General features: G+C 48.9%; 1 protein-coding gene across 1 annotated transcript; it reads left to right on the top strand.

The window, feature by feature from the left end:
* Positions 1 to 1,508: 1,508 nt before the first annotated feature.
* Positions 1,509 to 20,793, top strand: INCA1 (inhibitor of CDK, cyclin A1 interacting protein 1). Its single transcript, XM_038386230.2, is given in 9 exon segments — positions 1,509 to 1,898; positions 6,968 to 7,087; positions 8,252 to 8,294; positions 15,615 to 15,695; positions 15,697 to 15,733; positions 15,736 to 15,823; positions 17,563 to 17,678; positions 17,681 to 17,739; positions 20,515 to 20,793. Coding segments are annotated over 9 exon segments (741 nt in total). The 5' UTR covers positions 1,509 to 1,857; the 3' UTR covers positions 20,671 to 20,793.
* The last annotated feature ends 99 nt before the right edge of the window (positions 20,794 to 20,892 follow it).

The following is a 20,892-nucleotide window of genomic DNA, read 5'->3' as shown; positions in this document are numbered from 1 at the left end:
CACCCTGTTCCCATGGCCGTGCGAGGGGGTGGGGGAAAGGGGGCAGTACCCCCCCCCGCACCCTGTTCCCATGGCCGTGCGAGGGGTTGGGGGAAAGGGGGCAGTACCCCCCCCGCACCCTGTTCCCATGGCCGTGCGAGGGGTTGGGGGAAAGGGGGCAGTACCCTCCCGCACCCTGTCCCCATGGCCGTGTGAAGGGGTGGGGGAAAGGGGACAGTACCCCCCCCCGCACCCTGTTCCCATGGCCGTGCGAGGGGTTGGGGAAAGGGGGCAGTACCCCCCCCCGCACCCTGTTCCCATGGCCGTGCGAGGGGGTGGGGGAAAGGGGGCAGTACCCCCCCGCACCCTGTTCCCATGGCCGTGTGAGGGGGTGGGGGAAAGGGGGCAGTACCCCCCCGCACCCTGTTCCCATGGCCGTGTGAGGGGGTGGGGGAAAGGGGGCAGTACCCCCCCGCACCCTGTCCCCATGGCCGTTTGAGGGGGTGGGGGAAAGGGGACAGTACCCCCCCCGCACCCTGTTCCCATGGCCGTGCGAGGGGTTGGGGGAAAGGGGGCAGTACCCTCCCGCACCCTGTCCCCATGGCCGTGTGAGGGGGTGGGGGAAAGGGGGCAGTACCCCCCCCGCACCCTGTTCCCATGGCCGTGCGAGGGGTTGGGGGAAAGGGGGCAGTACCCTCCCGCACCCTGTTCCCATGGCCGTGTGAGGGGGTGGCGGAAAGGGGGCAGTACCCCCCCCGCGCCCTGTCCCCATGGCCGTTTGAGGGGTTGGGGGAAAGGGGGCAGTACCCCCCCGCACCCTGTCCCCATGGCCGTTCGAGGGGGTGGGGGAAAGAGGACAGTGCCCTCCCGAGCCCTGTCCCCATGACTGTGCGAGGGAGTGGGGGAAAGAGGACAGTGCCCCCCCGAGCCCTGTCCCAATGGCCGTTCGAGGGGGTGGGGGAAAGAGGACAGTGCCCTCCCGAGCCCTGTCCCCATGACTGTGCGAGGGGGTGGGGGAAAAAGGACAGTGCCCCCCCCCCCGTGCCCTGTCCCTATGGCTGTGCGAGGGGGAAAGGGGGTTGCGCCCCCAGTAACAACCCAGAGCCCTCTCGCCCACCCCCCTTCTGCTCCACATGCCGGGTCCCCCAATATGGGGAGGGGACTCACAGGACTGACCCCCCCACACCGGTGCCCTGAAGTGTCACGCAGGGGGGATCATCTGGGGGAGATGAGGGAGGGGGTATGAATGGGGTGAGGGGTGACTATGGAAGGGAATTAATGGAGTCAGGGTACTGTGGAGGGGGTGTTAATGGGGTGAGAGTTCCATGTAGGGGGTATTAATGGGGCAAGGGGTGACTATGGAGGGGGTGTTAATAGGGCAAGGGTACCGTGGAGGGATATGAATGGGGTGAGGGGTACCGTGGAGGCGGTATTAAGGGGGGTGAGGGGTGACTATGGAGGGGATATTAATGTGGCAAGGGGTTACCATGGAAGGGTTATTAAGGGGGTGAAGGTACCATGGAGGAAGAGACATAAAGGGAGCTGGGTGGGGAGAGGAGCCGGGGATGGTTTATGGGGTGGCCCACAGCGGGCACTGGGTATTCTATCAGGGGTATATGATAGGCAGGGACACAGACGGGTGAATTATCAAGGTGCACGTACACACAGCTCTGAAACCCACAAGGGAAGGGTCGGTACAGGGGCACAGTAGGGTGGTACCCAGAGAGCGTGGCCTGCCCTGAGTTACATGTGACCCCATGTTATTGGTTTGCTCCCTGCAGCATTAAGGGGAACCCCCCTCCAGCACAGTAGCAGAGGGGAGCTCACGACTGGGGAGATCAAGGAAAACCCTGGGGACCATCACAGCAGCAGCCAGCCATGGAGGAGGAGACCTGCATGCCCCTCATCCCATTTGCTAAGTACATTAATTGATTACTACAAAACAGGTTAAATTCAGAGGGATTCGTTTGTATAAGGATCCTTTCCAATGGGGTAACCTGGCTTTTTAAGTGAGTTTTGTGTGTTTGCTTTCAAAGTCATGGGATAGATAGGTAGATAGAGAGATAGATAGAGGGGGTGGATGGGGATAGATAGAGGGATAGATAGATAGAGAGATAGAGGGGGTGGATGGGGATAGATAGAGGGATAGATAGATAGAGAGATAGATAGAGGGATAGATAGATAGATAGAGAGATAGATAGAGGGGAGGTGGATGGGATAGATGGGGGGTGGATGGGGTAGATAGAGGGATAGATAGATAGAGAGATAGATAGAGGGGGTGGATGGGGATAGATAGAGGGATAGATAGATAGAGATAGATAGAGGGGGTGGATGGGGATAGATAGAGGGATAGATAGATAGAGAGATAGATAGAGGGGGTGGATGGGGATAGATGGGGGGGTGGATGGGGATAGATAGATAAATAGAGGGGGTGGATGGGGATAGATAGAGGGGTGGATGGGGATAGATAAATAGATGATGGGTGTCTGGGGATAAACAGACAGGTAGATAAAAGGGGTGGATGGGGATGGCTGATAGATAATGTATGGGATGAATGGATAGATATAGAGATGAAGAGAGAGAAATGTATGGACAGAAGGAATGGATAGATGGATCAATCAATAGATGTATTTGGGATGGGAGGATCGATTGGTAGATGTGTATGGGGACTGATGGATCCATCTGTCTGTCTGTCTCCATACACACCGCTCTCTTCTATCTGTATCCAGCAGGTCTATCTATCTAGACAAATATGTGTCTGTCTAGTATCTGGGCAGCTGAAGAGGAAGTATTTTAAAAAAAAAGTTGTTCTAATTTTCACTGGAAAATATTTCCACCAGGTGGCAGAGATGAGTTGAGTCAGGAAAAAGTTTTGTTTTTGACTGTATAGTATATTGAAATGCAGTGAAGTCAGCACTAAGAAATCACCCCCTTTCAGCATCACCGAATTCCCAGGATTTTACCATGAGTCTCACAATATTTTATATTTTTCTTAAAGCCCCAGTTCCTGGTGTCATGTTATAACATACAAAGCTCAGCTTTTATTTTTTTAAATTTAAAGAGAGCTCAATTTCGGGCCCTCGCAGTTGCAAAAAAACAGCTGGAAAATGTGAGACCTAAAGGCTCAAAAAAACCCAGATATCAGCTCAGTCCTAACACTTATTAACAGACTTTTAAAATCTCTGGATTTTTAAGCCAATATCATGATTTTTTGGGCCTGACTCCTGACTTTCATTAACACCTTGGGTTAGTGCATCCAGGCACTTTTAAAATGATCTCCATGTAGTTTCCAGTGTAGATTCATTCAACCTTTTGGCTAGACCCACAACTTTACTAAGCACCTGATTTTTGCTGATCTATAGGTTAATTGCGAAAGACAGAGCGTATTGTTCTTTGCTACGGTAGGTAAAAGCATGCAAAGTCTCCGATGGCTTGCTTCTAACTAGATGGGGAAGTGTTAATGCTATGGTACAAGGCACTGGTAAGACCCCCATCAGGAATACTGTGTACAGTGCTGGTCACCATGTTCAAGAAAGATGAACTCAGACTGGAATAGGTGCAGAGAAGGGTGATCAGGGGAATGGCGAGCCGAATCAGGACATCTGGTCACCTTACTTCCAGTCCTGTATTCCTCTGAAGGGATGTAAACTCTCCTCTGAGCTAAAACAGAGGTCCCTCCACCTCTGTGAGAACATTGCATATTAAGCCAGGGTTGGTTAGCATGAAATGACAGGCGGAGATGCCGGTGTAGCACACAGAGGGTCACTTCAGAGATGGGAGTTTTCAAATCTCATTCCCTCCCTCTATGTTTCATTAACAAAACAAAACAAAAATCTTTAGTAAATGTGCTGAATATAAGAACGGCCACACTGGGTCAGACCAAAGGTCCATCTAGCCAGTGTCCTGTCTTCTGACAGTGGCCAATGCCAGGGGCCCCCAGAGGGAATGAACAGAACAGGGAATCATCCAGTGATCCATCCCCTGTCGCCAATACCCAGCTTCTGGCAAAACAGGGGCTAGGGACACCATCCCAGCTAATAGCCATTGATGGACCTATCCTCCAGGAACTTATCTAGTTCTTTTTGAACCCCTGTTATAGTCTTGGCCTTCACAACATCCTCTGGCGAGGAGTTCCACAGGTTGACTGTGCGTTGGGTGAAAAAATACTTCCTTTTGTTTGTTTTAAACCTGTGGCCTATCAATTTCATTGTGTGACTCCTAGTTCTTGTGTTATGAGAAGGAGTAAATAACACTTCCTTGTTTACTTCTCCACACCCATCAAGATTTTATAGGCCTCTATCATACCTCCCCTTAGCCGTCTCTTTTCCAAGCTGAAAAGTCACAGTCATATTAATCTCTCCTCATACGGAAGCCGTTCCAAGCCCCTACTCAGTTTTGTTGCCCTTTTCTGAATCTTTTCCAAGTCCAGTATAAATTACTGAGCCACCAGTTTTATACGAGGCTCCAGAGTTTGCATGTTAGGCACTTCGACACAGCTTGTCTTACTGAACCCTAGGGGTCACCCCCAAATGGGTCCCTCCTGAAACCTGACCCTGTTTCTCCAGCTCTGTTCCTCACGCCACAGCAAGCAGGACCGTTGTCCCATCCTCCTCCAGCAGTGGAAGGATACTCGTGCGTGTAAGCCGTGCAAGGAAACGCTAAGTGTGTGGACTTATTCGGCAGTTTACAGAATAGCGCGAGCTACCTGCATAACTAGCATTCAAAAACAAGAAGGAACTGGGCAATGTGAGACAGGGTTCACCACTGCCACTGTATAAAAGCTCTCTTTGTTTAATGATTTAACATTATTAAACTTAATGATTCCCTAAATAATACTCCCCTACCGGAAGCGAAGAAATAGCATTACAGGGATACATTTGCCAAGGATTGTTATCTTCTTGGCTTTGTGCCACAGCCGTACCTTTGAACTTAGGGGTGGATAGGTGATATTGTACCTCTGTTTAGCTACAAGTTGGCATTTTACATTTCTTCCTCTGCCTGGCTTAATAACCTGCGTGTTTGCTTTTATCCAGCAATAGAAGGTTCATAGATTCAAAGGCCAGAAGGGAGGGACCATTCGACGCTCTTCTAATCTGCCCCTCTGTTTAACACAGTGCGCAGAATTCAACCCAGTTCCCTCTGGATTGAGACCAGTAACTAAAGTGTCTTCCAGAAAGAACTGAAAGACATCAAGAGAAAGAGAATCCACCACTGCCCTGGGGAGTTTTTTCCAGTGGTTAATCACATTTGTGCCTTGTTTCTAATTTTAATGTGTCTGAATTTAACTCCCGGGCCAGGTCCATGCTCGAAAACTTTTGCTGTCATAGTATAGGAGAAGATTTTTGCCAGTGTAAGCTGCATGTTACCCTAGGCGAGTTTGGCAGTATGGCTACATTGGCAAACCTTTTCTAGTGTAGACAAGAAATGGCTCCCAGCTGTCACTTCTCGGTATGCCTTTTCTCCGCTCGATTTAAAGAAGTTGCAACTTCTCTTGTGCAAGTTCATCAGCCTGTAAGAATTTCAAAGCACTTTACAAGCATGAGCCAATTAATCCTCACCATTGCACGCTGAGGGAGGTATTTTCACTCCTGGGGAAACTGAGGCACCACAGTTGCCTCCACATTTTCAGACATTGACTTGAGACTGCTTGTGTGTTATCCTGTGCCATCTCCTTTCCAGCTGTTCTAATTAGGGATGCGCGCGTTATGTGGGAAAGAACCTGTGTAGTTAATCACCATCATTATTATCAGCTCAATTATTTCCCCTCTGCGACAATGCCGTGCTTGGCTGTTGGCAAAGACAGACCGATTTCAGGGAACGTCTGGTCTGATTGCCCTCTTTTCTGTGTCTTCTGTCTGTAAATGGAGGTGGGCCTAACTTGGCATGGGCTGAGGGGAGGATGTGCTTGTTGTAAACTTATTGAGACAAGCTGAGGGCCAAAGAGGAGGAACCAGCATGAGGTTAATTTTCTCACCGCGCAGAAGAGGAAGAAACTCCTGTTGCATTAGCTAGAGAGCTGGAACAAAAGCAATCTGCAATGCACCTCTCCTCTCCGTGCTTTATATCTGTAAATAGTACTGACTCTTGGATGCCTGGGAACTAGGGTCCCAGTTCATCAGGGTCCTTAAGCATATGCGTTATCCATCTGTCTATCTACCTCATCTCCGTAGATGGATAGATAGGTATGAATGGAGGAGGCTAGTCAGAGGGGTTTGCATGGGGTGGATGGATAGGAATAGATATATATATGGGGATGGCTCAACAGAGGTTATGGGGATTGATGGATGGATCTATCAATCTAATCAGGCCCTTGATGAGTAACGCAGGTAAGGAGTTATTTTGGATTTCTTTAAATATATTGACAGGTTTCAGAGTAGCAGCTATGTTAGTCTATAATCACAAAAAGAACAGGAGTACTTTTGGCACCTTAGAGACTAACAAATTTATTTGAGCATAAGCTTTTGTGAGCTACAGCCCACTTCATCGGATGCATCCACTGCATGCATCCGATGAAGTGGGCTGTAGCTCACAAAAGCTTATGCTCAAATAAATTTGTTAGTCTCTAAGGTGCCAAAAGTACTCCTTTTCTTTTTAAATATATTGAGAGTTTTTCCTTTAAAATATAGTCCCAGTCTCTTCCCATATTAGCTTCTATTTCACTGGTTCTCAAATTGCGGCCTGCACACAATGGGGTTTGGGGTCTGGGTCCTGGTTGCCTCCCCAGCCCCGCACTGCGGGATTCGGGGTTGGGGTTCCTGCCCCACGCCTGGCTCTTTGCTCCTGGCCCCACTCTGTATTGGCGTCTCTGGGCGGAGTTCACTGGGCATAGGGGTTTGTGGGGCAGGGGTTCAGTGGGGGGCACTGTGGTTCTCAATCACAGGTAATGCTTTGTGGGCCGCATATCTGGCCCACAATGATAAACAGCTTGTGAACCACTGTTCTGTTTATTTCTGCCTGATTACATGCTTGCTCGCTGGCTCGCTTTCAGGCAGTCCAAGATGGTAAGCAGATATAAACCAGAATCTAACACCACGGAGCTTCCCACCCATCAGCAAGGCCCGTGTTACAACACTGATGAATTCTGGAGCGGGCTCAGCCGGCGGCCAAGGTAGGGAAGGATGTCCTTACTACGCATCAGACAACATTTTCCATCCCTCCGCTCAGCAGTGTTATATTCTGGTGCTAGCGCGAATCCACGCATATTTGACCCCGTTACACAACCCTTTTCATGCCTGTATCTCGCTATGATACAGCAGCGCCTGGGTGGATTCTAACTATAGCTTCCCGGCTGGGTGTTTTGAAACGACGCAGCTCTCTTCAATGTAAGCTTCTGGGGACTCATTTTATAAGCACCATCTCCACCCCGGGGAATGGAGACTGTAGTTGGGAGAGACTGTGCCGGCAAGTGGCTATGCTCAGGCCTGTAGAGAGAAATATGAGGCCCTGTCCCATTTCACTTTCTTTACACAGATGATTTTGGGAGAGTCCCCTGAGCTTGGTTTCCCCGTGTAGTTGTCCCACCTTTTTCCACTCCCATCAGCCCGGCCTGGGTTCTGCCCTAGCTGTACCACTGCCTGTGGTAAATTACTACTACTCACTGTGCCTCAGTTTCCCTTCCCTATCCTTCTCTGTTGCCTATACAGACTGTAATCTTTCTAGGGCATGGACTACCTCTGGCTACATGTATGTACAGCGCCCTGCCCAGTGGGGCCCTGACTTGGGCTGGTGCGTTTCATTGTTGTCGTATTAGAAACAATGACACGCAGGAAAATGTGTTATTTATTAGGTGTGTTACAGTAGTGCCTCAGAGCCCAGGCCACGGACAGGTGTGCTGGGTGCTATACAAACACAGAAGAAAAAGACCCCTCTCTGCTCCAAACAGCTTCCAATCGCTCCACCCCTTGATTATTGTTCCCTATAAGCCATGTATATTCATGCTTCTCCTGTTTGTTCCCAGGTTCGGTGTCATTAGCATAATAACCTAGGAGTTATGCAAATTCAATGCAAATTAAGCACCGGGTTATGTGTTTTTGGTTTTGCAACATTTGGGCACCCTGAGTTACACAGATGATGGAATGAATCCCAGTGGGTATTGGAAAAGCATATGCCAAGATTTGAGTGGCCGCTTTTATTCAAACCCTCCGGTTATGTTTTCTATCGTGTGCCGGTGGCTAATGAACATATTTTCTCTCCAAGTTGCTAACGAACATCTTTTAGGAACCATGAAGAAACAGCTAATGCACAGCTGAAATGGCATTTATTTATCTTGCAGCCCGCACTGGATGGAAGAATACAGGGAAGCCTCACCCCTGCTGGTACGTTTTCACACAGGCACGAGAGTGTTTTTAATGATTTGCTCAACTCCGGTGGAACTAACATGCTGTGTAAAAATAGGAACATGCAAATAGAATTGATCCTGATTGGTAAAGCTTTTTACAAACCTAATTTGCTCATGGCTCCATGGGCTCTGACCCCCTTTGAGTGCAGTAATGTATTACTTACCTGACTGGAGCACTCCTTAGACACCTGCTTCAATTTATGATTATTTGCATCATGGTAGCACCTTGAGGCTGCAATTGAAATGAAGGCCCACACAGACCCCAACTGAGATCCGAACTGGGGCAGTGTCTAATCGTGTTTACACTGGTATCAATCCAGAACGACCCCTGCTGACTTCCGTGGAGTCACTCTGGATTTACATCCATGGAACTGAGCTCAGAATCTGGCTCATTTTCTCAAAGTTGTGGGAGAACACCCATTGGGAGCACCAGCTCCCTTGGTAAAAATGTTTTTACCCTTTCCTGTTTATTGCTACCAGGACGATGAAACAGTCACTGTTCAAAATTTTTGTGGCTAGTTGAAGAGCTATTCCGCACCCATCCCCACCCCCAGATTCCCTTCTCTTTAAAAATACTACTCATGTTATCATGCATGCCAATTACTGGCCTCCTGCTGCTCTCTGAGCTTGCATAAAATTTATTTCTGGCAGGCATCATTAAAAATAATACCTTATGTACCTGTGTAGCTGTCAGTCCTCTGAGACGTGATGCAGAAGCTAAGGCTGATCTGTGCAACAGACCTTCACTCAGGTCCCCAATTCTTCTCCACTCTTTGCTGCTTTCTCTCTCCAGCCCCCCCGCCTCCCAAGACATCCCTTATACAAACCATCTCCCCCACAGTCCCACTCATCAGTTGGTGCGGTAATCGCATTAGCGCCCACCGGGCCCCGACGATTAGGATGTGAAGTTATACATATGGTAATCGCTTTCTATCATTTGTGCGGGCAAAGATTCCGCCATCTCCCCCCTGCTCCCCACTCCTCCCCGTTTTGCTGAAGATCATTTGTGTTGTGATGCCGAGCACCTTAAGTGACGGCTTTTTGGATCTCTGGTTTGTGTGTGGTGGAGGAGGCAGGAAAGATTGGCAGAAAAGGTGCAATTCAAAAGAGTTTTCTGGAGTTTTTTGGGGTGCATATGGGTATGCTCCAGCCCCAAAGATCATTTTTATTGGTAATACAGTACCAACTATGGACCCCCCAACTGAGATCAGGTTCCTGATAGTGCAGGGCGCGGTACAGACCCCTGACTGAGATCCCAGTCCCATTGTGTTGGGCTGTATACAAACACCTAGGAGTTAGTCCCTGCTTCAAAAAGTTTACAGTCCAAATGACAGTCGAAGTGACCGATAACCCTTAAACAATGTCTTCAAAGGTAGCCTATGCAGATGATTTCCACCCGTTTTAACGACATGGGAAGAGTCAATTTTATTCTGTTGCTACGGCCTTGTCTACACTGGCACGTTCCTGTTTGCTCGGTGATGTGTGCAGTGGTCTTAGCTCATCTTTCCAGGTGGCCACGCCTGCTCCATGCACCGGGCGATCCCCAGCTTGGAGCAATGCCGAGCGGCTGGACCTCATCGGCATTTGGGGAGAGAAGGATGTGCTCCAGCCATCAGAATTGTGATATCTGTGGACAGATTTCACGATGCATGACAGAAAGGGGCCGTGACTGGGACACATGGCAGTGCAGGGTCAAAGTGAAGGAGCTGTGGAACGCCTACCACAAGGCGCGGGAGGCAAACCGCCGCTCCGGTGCTGCGCCCATGAGCGGCTAGTTCTACAAAGAGCTGGACGCGATACTCGGTGGGGACCCCTCCTCCACTGCAAAAGCCCCTGTGGATACTTCGGTGGCTCGCGTGCCAATCGAGAGTGGACCGAGCCAGGAGGAGGAAATCTTGGACGAGGATGTGGAGGGGGACCCAGAGGCAGAGGACGAGTCAGAGGTCAGGGATGCAGGCAGCCAGGAGCTCTTCTCTACCCTGGAGGAGCCTAGCCAGGCACAGATGTCAGAGCTTGGCAAAGTGCAAACAGGAGAGGAGGCCCCTGGTAAGTGGATTTGATTTTGGGAATCGCTGAAGCAAGTTGTTGGATGCAGAAGAGTTGCACAAAGCAGGTTGTGTCTGTATGACACACGTACCACCGCATGCGTAGTCTGAGCGGTGGAACAGGGTGTTGATTGACTCCCTCACTTCATGGGAATCTGCCTCAGCGATCTCCAGGAAACTGTCATGGAGATACCGGGCAATCCGCTGCCACAAGTTCTTTGGCAGAGCTGCTTTGTTTCTTGCCCCATTAAGGGTAACTTTCCTGGGCCACTCTGCTGTCACCGGGGGGAGGGGGAGGGATGGAAACCATTGCTGCACACAGGCGAGCTGCATAGGGGCTAGGGTGGAAACCTCAGGCTTGGAGAAGACCCTCCCTTGATTCCCTGCTCACCGTCAGCAGCGAGATATCTGCCATAATGAACACAGCCTGTGGAAAATGTGGGGACAGTAATGATTATAAGCCTCTCCCCCCCAGTGCTGGCTCTCCCGAAAAGCCACATGCCCTGTGTACAGTACAGTCCTGGAACTGATTTCCCCTGCCCCTGTGGTTACTCACCATTTTGGGGGTCTCGTGGCTCATGTGTGCTTGCCTAGGGTCAGCCAGTTAGTGACAGATATGTGAATAGTAGCTGTATTTTAAAGCACTAAACCAGTGGTCTGTGTTGCAAACAATACTGCTTCTGTAAAATGTTGCATTTTGGGTTCACAGAGATGACCTTGGGAGCCCAGCCTTCCTCTTTGTTATCGCTGACTGAACAACTGCACAGAATTAGAAAGCAGCCACGAAGAACCAAGGAGGACTTTCTGCGTGAAGTCACGATGCCCTTTGCGGCCGAAAAACAGGAATTGAAGGAGTGGCCGGACAGCGAGAAGAGGGACCGAAAGGAGAACGCGGCACACCAGAACGAAGCCATGGAGCAGCTCTTAAAGGTTATGGAGCGCCAAGCAGACACGCTCCAGGTGCTACTAGCTGTGCAAACTGAGCAGCTCCGCGCCCGCCCTCCCCTGCAGCCGCTGTCACAAAATTCCTTCCCATGTGCCCCCCAGACACCGCCAACACACTCTTATCAACCTCCTGGCTGCAGTCTGTACACACTGCAGTCCACTCCTGCCCCATCCCAGTCCAGCCCTGCAGACGCCCAGTACCCAGTGCATTCAACACCTGTCTCTCTGCCGTTTGGGCCTGCTGTAGTACAGTATCCACTGCATTGTACTCCAAAGGAGAAGGTTGGATATGATACCTGGACATACACAAATCTTTAACTGTCCCAGGACCCCACCTTCTCATGGGACCCTCCTTTCCCCCTTCCCTCCTCAGTGCTGATGTGTTTTTTTTGTTGGTCTCTCTCCTCCGGTTGTTTTTTAATAAAAGAATTGTGTTGGTTTGAAAGCAATCTTTAGTCCATTAATTGAAAGCACCAGAGCCCTGCTAAGCAGCAGGTGATTTTCTTAAACCTTCATAGTGCATCGTCTGCACCAATCACAATCACATCCTAGCATTACAAGCACTGCACTCCCATGCATATCTACAAATATTAGTGGCTTTCAGCTTCAAAGTGTTACCTCAAAGCATCCTTGATCCTTATGGCCCCACACTGCGCCCCTCTAATAGCCCTGGTCTCCAGCTGTTCAAACTCAGCCTCCAGGCGCTGAGCCTCTGCGGTCCAGCCCTGAGTGAAGCTTTCACACCCTTCCCTTCACAAATATTATGGAACGTACAGCACGCAGCTATAAGCATAGGAATATTGTCGTCGGCCAGGTCCAGCTTCCCATACAGGCATCACCAGCGAGCTTTTAAATGGCCAAAAACACACTCCACAGTCATTCTGCACTTGCTCACCCCATTGTTGAACTGCTCCTTGCTGCTATCAATGTGCCCCGTGTATGGTTTCATGAGCCACAGCATTAAAGGGTAAGCGGGGTCTCCGAGGATCACAGTGGGCATTTTGACTTCCCCTATGGTGATCTTCTGGTCCGGGAAGAAAGTTCCAGCTTCCTGAACAGGCCAATGTTCCGAAAGATGCGTGCGTCATGCCCCTTTCGGACCTGCCTGTGTTAATGTCCGTGAAACGCCCATGGTGATCCACAAGCGCCTGGAGAACCATTGAGAAGTACCCCTTGCGATTAATGTACTCGGTGGCTAGGGGGTCTGGTGCCAGAATTGGAATGTGTGTGCCATCTATCGCCCCTCCACAGTTAGGGAAGCCCATTTGTGCAAAGCCATCCACAACGTCACGCATGTTACCCAGAGTCACGGTTCTTCGGAGCAGGTTGCAATTAATGGCCCTGCACACTTGCATTAACACAACTCCAACGGTTGACTTTCCCACTCTGAACTGGTTAGCAACCGATTGGTAGCAATCTGGAGTAGCCAGATTCCACAGTGCAATCACCACGTGCTTCTCCAGCAACAGGGCAGCTCTCATTCTCGTGTCCTTACGCTGCAGGGCTGGGGCAAGCTCACCACACAGTCCCATGAATGTGGTTTTCCTCATGCGAAAGTTCTGCAGTCGCTGCTTGTCATCCCAAACATGTATCACGATGTGATCCCACCACTCAGTGCTTGTTCCCGAGCCCAAAAGCGGCGTTCCACTGTGGTCAGCACCTCCGTGAATGCCACAAGCATTCTCCTGTCATAGCTGCTACGCATGGCGAGATTAATGTCGCACTCTTCTTGCCTTTGGAGTTTAAGGAATAACTCCACTGCCGCTCGTGATGCGTTGGTCAGAGCGAGCAGCATCCTGGTCAGCAGTGCGGGATCCATTCCTGCAGCCCGAAGAGGCAGCCTGAGCAGCACACAAACCATTGAAAGATGGCGCCAAATGCGGATGGAAGCACAGGGATTGCTGGGATGCGAAGCAATGCATCATGGGGCTTTGGTACAGGACCCAAGATGCCCTGCGACCCCCTCCACCTTCCCACAACTCTTAGTGGCAGAAGAGGAAGAGACGCTCTATGGGATATCTGCCCAGAGTGCATCTCTCCGAATATCACCGCAAGTGTGAACACCTTATTGCGCAGGCAGCTGACAGTGTGAACACACAACAGCGGTTTCTCTTCAGCACTCTCTGTAACACTGCCAGTGTAGATGTGCCCTAAGAGATCATTAGGGACACACAAAAGGGGGTCTGAGACAGGCTGCTACATTTCTTAAAGGACACTGTTTTAATTAATTGTTAACTCCTAAACTAATTAACAGACTTGCCTGAAAATTTTCAAATACTTCACTGCACGCTCGAAGAATAAGGGCTGGAATTTTAGGCAGGACATAACTGTATGTTGCAGATGTAATAAAAAAAGGTTGGATCTCAACTCTAAGTGCAAAATTCACCTTAATTTTAGTGACGTGGTGCCTCCATAGTAGAGAAGACAGACAAAAGAAGTGGGAATGGAAACAGGCATAAAGCAGGGCACAAAGTGACTGAACCCAGGTGGATGCCTGACCTGGGAAACTGCAGGTGGCTTCATAGCTTCACTGAGTTTAAAGCCAGAAGGGATCAATAGATGAACTAGTCTGACTTCCAGGCCTGGGGATTTCAAGCCCAAAAACAATCTGGATGATTACGAGTCCTTGAGACATTTTGAATGATGGTTAAATCTACCACCCACCTGCAAAGCGGTGAGGCGGTATACAAGTAAATCTCCCTTAAAAAAACCATTAAAAATGTAAGCTGGGTTTCTCCCCCATCCTGTCCCCCTTCCCGACTAGTTCTTTTGATTAATTATCTTTGTAGGGCACCCAGTGCCTCTCCAAGTGTTGTTATTGTTCCCCACTTAGCACTGTGTGGGCTGTTAATTAGGAAGGCTCTTGGCTTTGGGGAGTTGATTTTTAGCTCATTACGAGTGAGATTGAGGGTGTAGCTGGTGCTAAGAGCTGATTTGCAACCAGCATGCTTAGTAGGAGAGGCTTGAAAAACCTTGGTGGGAGTCAGGGGCCAAGGTAAAGAGAGAAGAACACGAGCGGCCTGATTCCCGGGGGCAAGGATGGGGTAAATTCCTATGTCCTACATTCGGGTACCATTTAGAGGCCCCAGCAGTGGGTCCGTACCAAGAAACTCTTGACCAGCAGCAGTCCTTTCTTATGGCTTGGCAGACAGCTGAGAGCACATCTGCTGATCTCAGCTAGGGCAGGATGATTTCAGATAACTGTGGTGGATTGAAAACTGTGTAAAATGGACACAGACATAAAGCAGGGCTCAAGGGGCCTCTCTAGGGCAGCATGCAATCTGTGTCCTGAGTCGTCATCCGGCCGAGGTGAAGTGAGTTGTGCCTCTGACTTAGGGAGCAGCCTGCTTTGTCTCTCACTGGTTTTGGTTCTGGTGTGGATACCCCTGAGCGACGGAGTGATTCCAATGTAGGTCTGCAGTGTAGACCAGACCTTCCAGCAATTCAGGAAACCCAGCCGATGCCGTTCATGGAGCACTGGTTGAATACCCTGGCAGACAGATCCTTCATGTGCCAATAAAAGTCCCTCCTCAAAATTCACCTCTTCCATAATAGAACACAGCAGCCCGAAAACACTGCTCCCGATTGGCTAAAAATGCATGTTGTATTATTGTGTTACATTGCCTCCCACCATGACCTGCTTTTTCATCTCATCCACCTGTGATGTCTTTTAGCTTGGGGACAGGGACTATATGTCTATACCGGGCCTAGCACAAGGAGGCTCCCGCCTGGCTGGCTTCTAGGCACTCCCACAACTTAAATTGTTTATTAATAGCTTCAGTTCTGGGTGGTTCCTGGTTTTAAGGTGTAGGATCCAATGGCAGATGTTGATTCAGACCAGGGTCTCTCTGTCTGTCTCTCTCAGTGGCAATGGCAGGTGCCCCAGAGGGAATGAACCGAACAGGGAATCATCAAGTGATCCATCCCCTGTCACCCACCCCCAGCTTCTGGCAAACAGAGCCTAGGGACACTTTCCCTGTGGATTCAAATGGCTCAAAAGAAATAATTTCCCAGACAGTGCATTGCTCGCCTGTGGAACACCCCACCTACTTGACGTTACCGAGGCAGCAAGATTCAAAGAGGGGCTGGCCATTTATAGTGGGGACACTATCCAGAGTTATGATAGCTAATGCTGAGGGATATTAGTCCTTGTGGTTCATTGTTCAAGCTAATCTCTGTTAGAGACTAGTATGAAACCTAATGTAGGGGCAAATTAGCCCATTGCAGGGTTCTTGTACCTTCCTCTGAAAAGAGGATACTGGGGTCTGATCCAGTCTGGCAATTCCTATGTTCTCTTTACCTCTTAGAGGTCTAGCTCAGCTGTCCACAGGCCTGATGCTCAGACAGACTCAGGCTCCTGGCAAGTGCTAGCTGTCCCGCAGGCGCTCCCCCTCTCCTCGGGAGCTGTGTCGGAGGAGAAACGGCCGCTGAAACGAAAGAGACTGGAGAACGGTAGCGTGATGTCGGTCTGTTACCACCTGGAGGATCTGAAGAAACGGCAAAGCAGCATTGATCAGTATGGAATTGATTTATTGATTGGTCGGGCGTCTGTGGGAGGGGAATGAGTGGAATTTGTATTGTTTTCTCTGTTTCTGCATTGCACAGTGTCAGTCAATGCAGCGAAACCCTAATGGCATTAAGACGGAGGGCTGTGTACATATCCGAGTAAAGTGATAAAACTCTCAGGCCTTGTTTGGGTTTGTCTCGCTTCACTTTGCAGCATCGAATTTCTGTTCCCTAGGATAGACTGTGATCAAGTCACCCTTGTACCTTCTCTTTCTTAAAGTAAATCGGTTGAGCTCCTGGCATCTCTCACTACGTTAAACCAATACAACCCCCTGACTAAGTGGCTCTCAATGTTTCTAGACTCCTGGAGCCCTCGCAGGAGTCTGATTTGTCTTGCCTACCCTCCCCAAGTTTCACTGCACTTCAAAATGACATGCTTACAAAATCAGACCTAAAAATGCAAGTGTCCCAGCTACACTGTGACTGAAAAAATGGCTGATTTCCTCATTTGTACCAGACAATTATAAAACCAATCAATTGGAATGTAACGATTGGATGTACATTCAGTGTGTAGTCTATGGAGCGGTATATACAAGTCATTGTCTGCGTGAAATTTAGTTTGTCCTGACTTCGCTAGTGCTTTTTATGTCACATCCCCCTGGTTGAGAACCGCTGATCTAAGAGACGGAAGTGATGGGCAGAAAGATTTGGAGGACTGCATCTCTTTCTGTCAGAAATCCCAAACACTCCTTCGTGCTGTTGGCAAGGTGCATTTGTTGCTCTTGATTTCGAGGCTGTCATTTTATCTTTTTTGCTTCCTAACTATTGATTGCTCTGGGTTTTAAATCTTGCAAGCTATGCAGGTTTGGCCAGGTTTGGCATCTGGAGGGGAGGGCTTCAGTTTTCCCTTATAATTCGGGTTGCCAATTTTGTTTGGAGATTCATCACATCACATAATCTTTAATTAAAGGTTAATGTTTAATTCCTGGAGACTCTAGGCCAATCCTGGAGGGTTGGCCACCCAATTTAGTAATGCGTCAGGATGTAATGGTGGTGCACTTGCTGCAATATCTGCCGGGGCATTGTGCTGTAGGGGGCGGGGGGCTCAGCAGGGGGGCGCTCTCCCCTGGCAGGCAGGGCTGACTATGATCCCCCTGTGTGGTGCTAGGGGGTGCTCTGCTGTGGGGGAATTGTATTCCAGGATGTTTGTAATATTAAAATAATTCCTGTGGTTTTAAGTCAGGCGTTAATCTCGTTGTCCCAGCCAACTTCCACCTGAGTAACTAAAGTTACGGGATGACTTGATTGCAGTCTATAAGTACTTACAAGGGGGGAATCAATATTTAATAACGGGCTCTTCAATCTAGCCAAGAAAGGTGGAACACGGTCGAATGGCTGGAAGGAGAAGCTAGGCAAATTCAGACTGGAATAAGGCAGACATTTTTAACAGTGAGTGTAACTAATCATTGGAATCGTTTACCCATCTTTGGGTGGATTCTTCACCACTGTCAATTTTTAAATCAATATTGGGTGTTTTCCTAAAAGGTCTGCTCTTGGAAATATTTTGGGGCAGGTCTCTGGCCTGGGTTATACAGTGGTCCCCTCCCAGCATAGGTCATTGGGGCGATCAGTTTGTAACTCCTGAGGATCTACGTAACCGGGCCCCCAATCTCAGTTCAGGCCTCTCGGTATTCCTGGGGCATATTCGAGTGTTTGCAAATGCTGTGCTGTGTGCATGGTGCTTTGCAGGTTGAAGCGGTGGAAATGGGGTGGATACGGATCCCCAGCCGACTCTGAAGGGCTTGAAGGCCCTGCTGTCTTTCTCGCAGAAGAATTGCAAAGTGGAAGAGACCTGCTGAGCCGTTTGACGAACCAAGACCTTCCTGGCTCTGTGGAGAGGAGTCTTTTGTTAGCAGCAGCGGGCAGGTGAGTGGGGTGTATGGATCACACCCATGGGTGAATGGATGCGCTTAGGGGTTCTTTTAAACCTCTCCTGTTCACTGTGCGAGGTGCACATTCCGGTTTTTGTTCCGATGGAAAACGGTGGCACTCGAAGTGTTGTCATGCTCAGAATATAGGGAAAGCAGCTCATTCATGGTCCAGCCAGTCCTGTAACCCGTTTCCAATGATGGAACAAGAAACCCATGGGAACCATATTCCTAACCTCCAATTACTTGGGGATTGACTCATGCCTTAATGCAGGAGGTGTCATATCCCTTCCAAACCTCTCGCTTAGTTGGAAATCCTGATTAGTCTCACTCTGGATGTTCTGTTTAGCCTCCCGAATCCTGCTAATCATAGAAATGTTGGGCTGGAAGGGACTTTTGCTGAGGGAAGAAGAAGTAAACCTGGACCATTTTGCTGACTGGTGGTTGTCTAACCTGTTCTTAGTAACCTCCAGGGATGGGGATTCCACAACCCCCCTAGGTAACCCGTTCCTGTACTTAACTGTCCTTAGAGTCAGAAAGTGCTTCCGAATATCTAATCTAAATCTCCTTTGCTGAAAACTAAGCCACATCCTTGTCCTGTCCTCCGTGGATATAGAGAACAATTGATCACTATCCCTCTTTATAACATATTTGAAGATTGTTATCTGGTCCCCTCTCAGCCTAAAGGTGCCCCATTCTTTGAACTTTTCCTCCTAGGTCAGGTTTTCTAAAACTTTGATCATTTTTGTGGCTCTCCACTGGGGTTTCTCCAATTTGTCCACGTTTTTCCAAAGTGTTATGCTCAGAACTGGACACAGTATTCCCCTGAGGCCTCACCAGTGCCAAATAAACCAGAACAACTACCTCCGTGTCTTACATACTCTCTTGTCCGCAATGAGATATAGTGGCAGTGAGTTACACGGGCTAATTGTGCCTTGTGTGGACATGTTTTTCTTCTGAGCGGTTTTTAATTTGCTGCCTTCCAGTTGAATTGAATACCCCCTTGTTCTTGCGTTATGTATAAATGAATGGAAGGGTTCAATCTTGCTTCCCTTTTATCTTTTTATATAACTTTATTAGCTCTAGCGCGGGCTGGGAAATGATTTTCCCGTCCTGTGAGAATCTCTGAGATTTTGTAAGTTTTCCCTGTCCCAAATCAGGACAAAAAGTCAAAATGTTTGCAAATGGAACATCGGGGGGGGGGGAGGGAAATCAGTTTGGATCGGTTCAATCGAAAACTGTCCTTTCAATCATTCTGAAATTTTTCATTTTGATTTTCACTTTTTTTTTTTAACATTTTTTAAATGACAAACTAACGTAAATTTCAAAATAAAAAGTAATTTACAGCAGGTTTTCACAATTTAAAAGCTTTCTCCCCCAATTTTTTTCAAAACAGGAATATTTGTTTAAATTAGCCCTGGCCTGCAAAAAGTTTCAATTCCGATGAACTGGCATATTCCAGCAAAAAAAAAAAAAAAAATTGAATCAACCAGCTGTAATCATGTCCCTTTGCATTCCTCTCAAGCAGTTTTATAAATACAGCCCTCTCTCTCCTCTGTGGATGACTTCACCTGCTCTCAAGGTGACACCCCTTAGATCTGCAGGGCCAGTGCAGCTAGGAAAGAGCAAGCCGCATCCCTTTCTGCCTCTGACATCTCTGACCAAATTGTCCGCTCAGACCCACTTGCCAATCTTCATCCTGATGATGTCAGAGGCAGAACAAACCTAGCTGGGTTTTCACATCCCAGGCAATGGTTGGTGATTAAAACAATGAGGAGTCCGGTGGCCCCTTAAAGAGTAACAGATTGATTTGGGCATAAGCTTTTGTGGGTAAAAACCCACTTCTTCAGATGCATGGAGTGAAAATTACAGCTGCAGGCATTATTACACATGAAGAGAAGGGAGTTACCTTACAAGTGGAGAACCAGTGTTGACAGGGCCAATTCAATCAGGGTGGATGTAGTCCACTCCCAATCATTGTAATAAATATAGTCCACCTCAGGAATGAAAAGCCCCATGATTCCTCTGTGTGTGTTACTGGGAATGGACTACATTTATTACAGTTATTGGAGTGGACTACATCCACCCTGATTGAATTGGCCCTGTCAACACTGGTTCTCCACTTGTAAGGTAACTCCCTTCTCTTCATGTGTAATAATGCCTGCAGCTGTAATTTTCACTCCATGCATCTGAAGAAGTGGGTTTTTTACCCACAAAAGCTTATGCCCAAATCAATCTGTTACTCTTTAAGGTACCATCGGACTCCTCGTTGTTTTTGTGGATACAGACTAACACGGCTACCCCCTGAAATTTGGTGATTAAGGAAATGTTAACACCTTGACTCATAGAACGAGGAAATTTTCTCTGGAAATCGGGTCCTGGTGCAGAAGTAAATGGGAGGGCGGTCTTCATACTGCCTCAGCATGGCAGGGGGATGGGTTAAATGACCTCTTGAGGTCTCTTCCAGTCCTACATTTCTATGATTCTATGGACTGGGCCCTAACGTGTACAGCGGCCCTTGGGAGAAGGCCGGCTTTGTAATCATTGGAAGTCCTGGAGAAGATACACAGTAAGGCTCTGGGTGTGTGGAAAGGTGCAGTGAACCAGCAGCTGAGTGCCGCCCCAAGGAGGGTTGCAGTTCAGCGGGACGTTATCCGTTTACCCTCCAAGGAGAGTCCGGTGTGAAGGATAAGGTACAGACTCGGGAGTAGGACATCTGGGCTAGGAATGATTACGCTGGTAACCCTTTCTAATTCCATTCCTTTGCCCTCAGTGGAGCCACAGCCGCAGCATGGGAGAGCAGCAAGGGACCCCCGAGGAAAGCTGGGTGGTCTCCTCCCTCGTGGCCATGGCAGACCGACCCCAGCCGCCGGTCAGGTGCCTGCCTGAGGAAGCCTTCTGGGGCTTTAGGCACCAGCCAGAAGAGTGATCTTGAAGTGCTCAGCGTTAGTGTGGGGGATGGAGGGCACTATCACCCACGCACGCTTGCAGCAGACCTTCTATTGAAAGTGGATTAACTCTCCTCTCCTGGCATCAGGTGACAGGAGAGCGAACTCCCTGAGAGCCTGCTTGGTTCCTGGTTATTGACTGTTTCGTGCCTTGGGTTTTGGTTGTTGGTTTTTTTTTTTGGCAAGGAAAGCAACCGATTGCT

This window comes from Dermochelys coriacea, chromosome 28, assembly GCF_009764565.3.
Source record: "Dermochelys coriacea isolate rDerCor1 chromosome 28, rDerCor1.pri.v4, whole genome shotgun sequence".
Taxonomy (NCBI): Eukaryota; Metazoa; Chordata; order Testudines; family Dermochelyidae; genus Dermochelys; species Dermochelys coriacea.
This window is presented reverse-complemented; position numbering and strand designations above follow the sequence as displayed.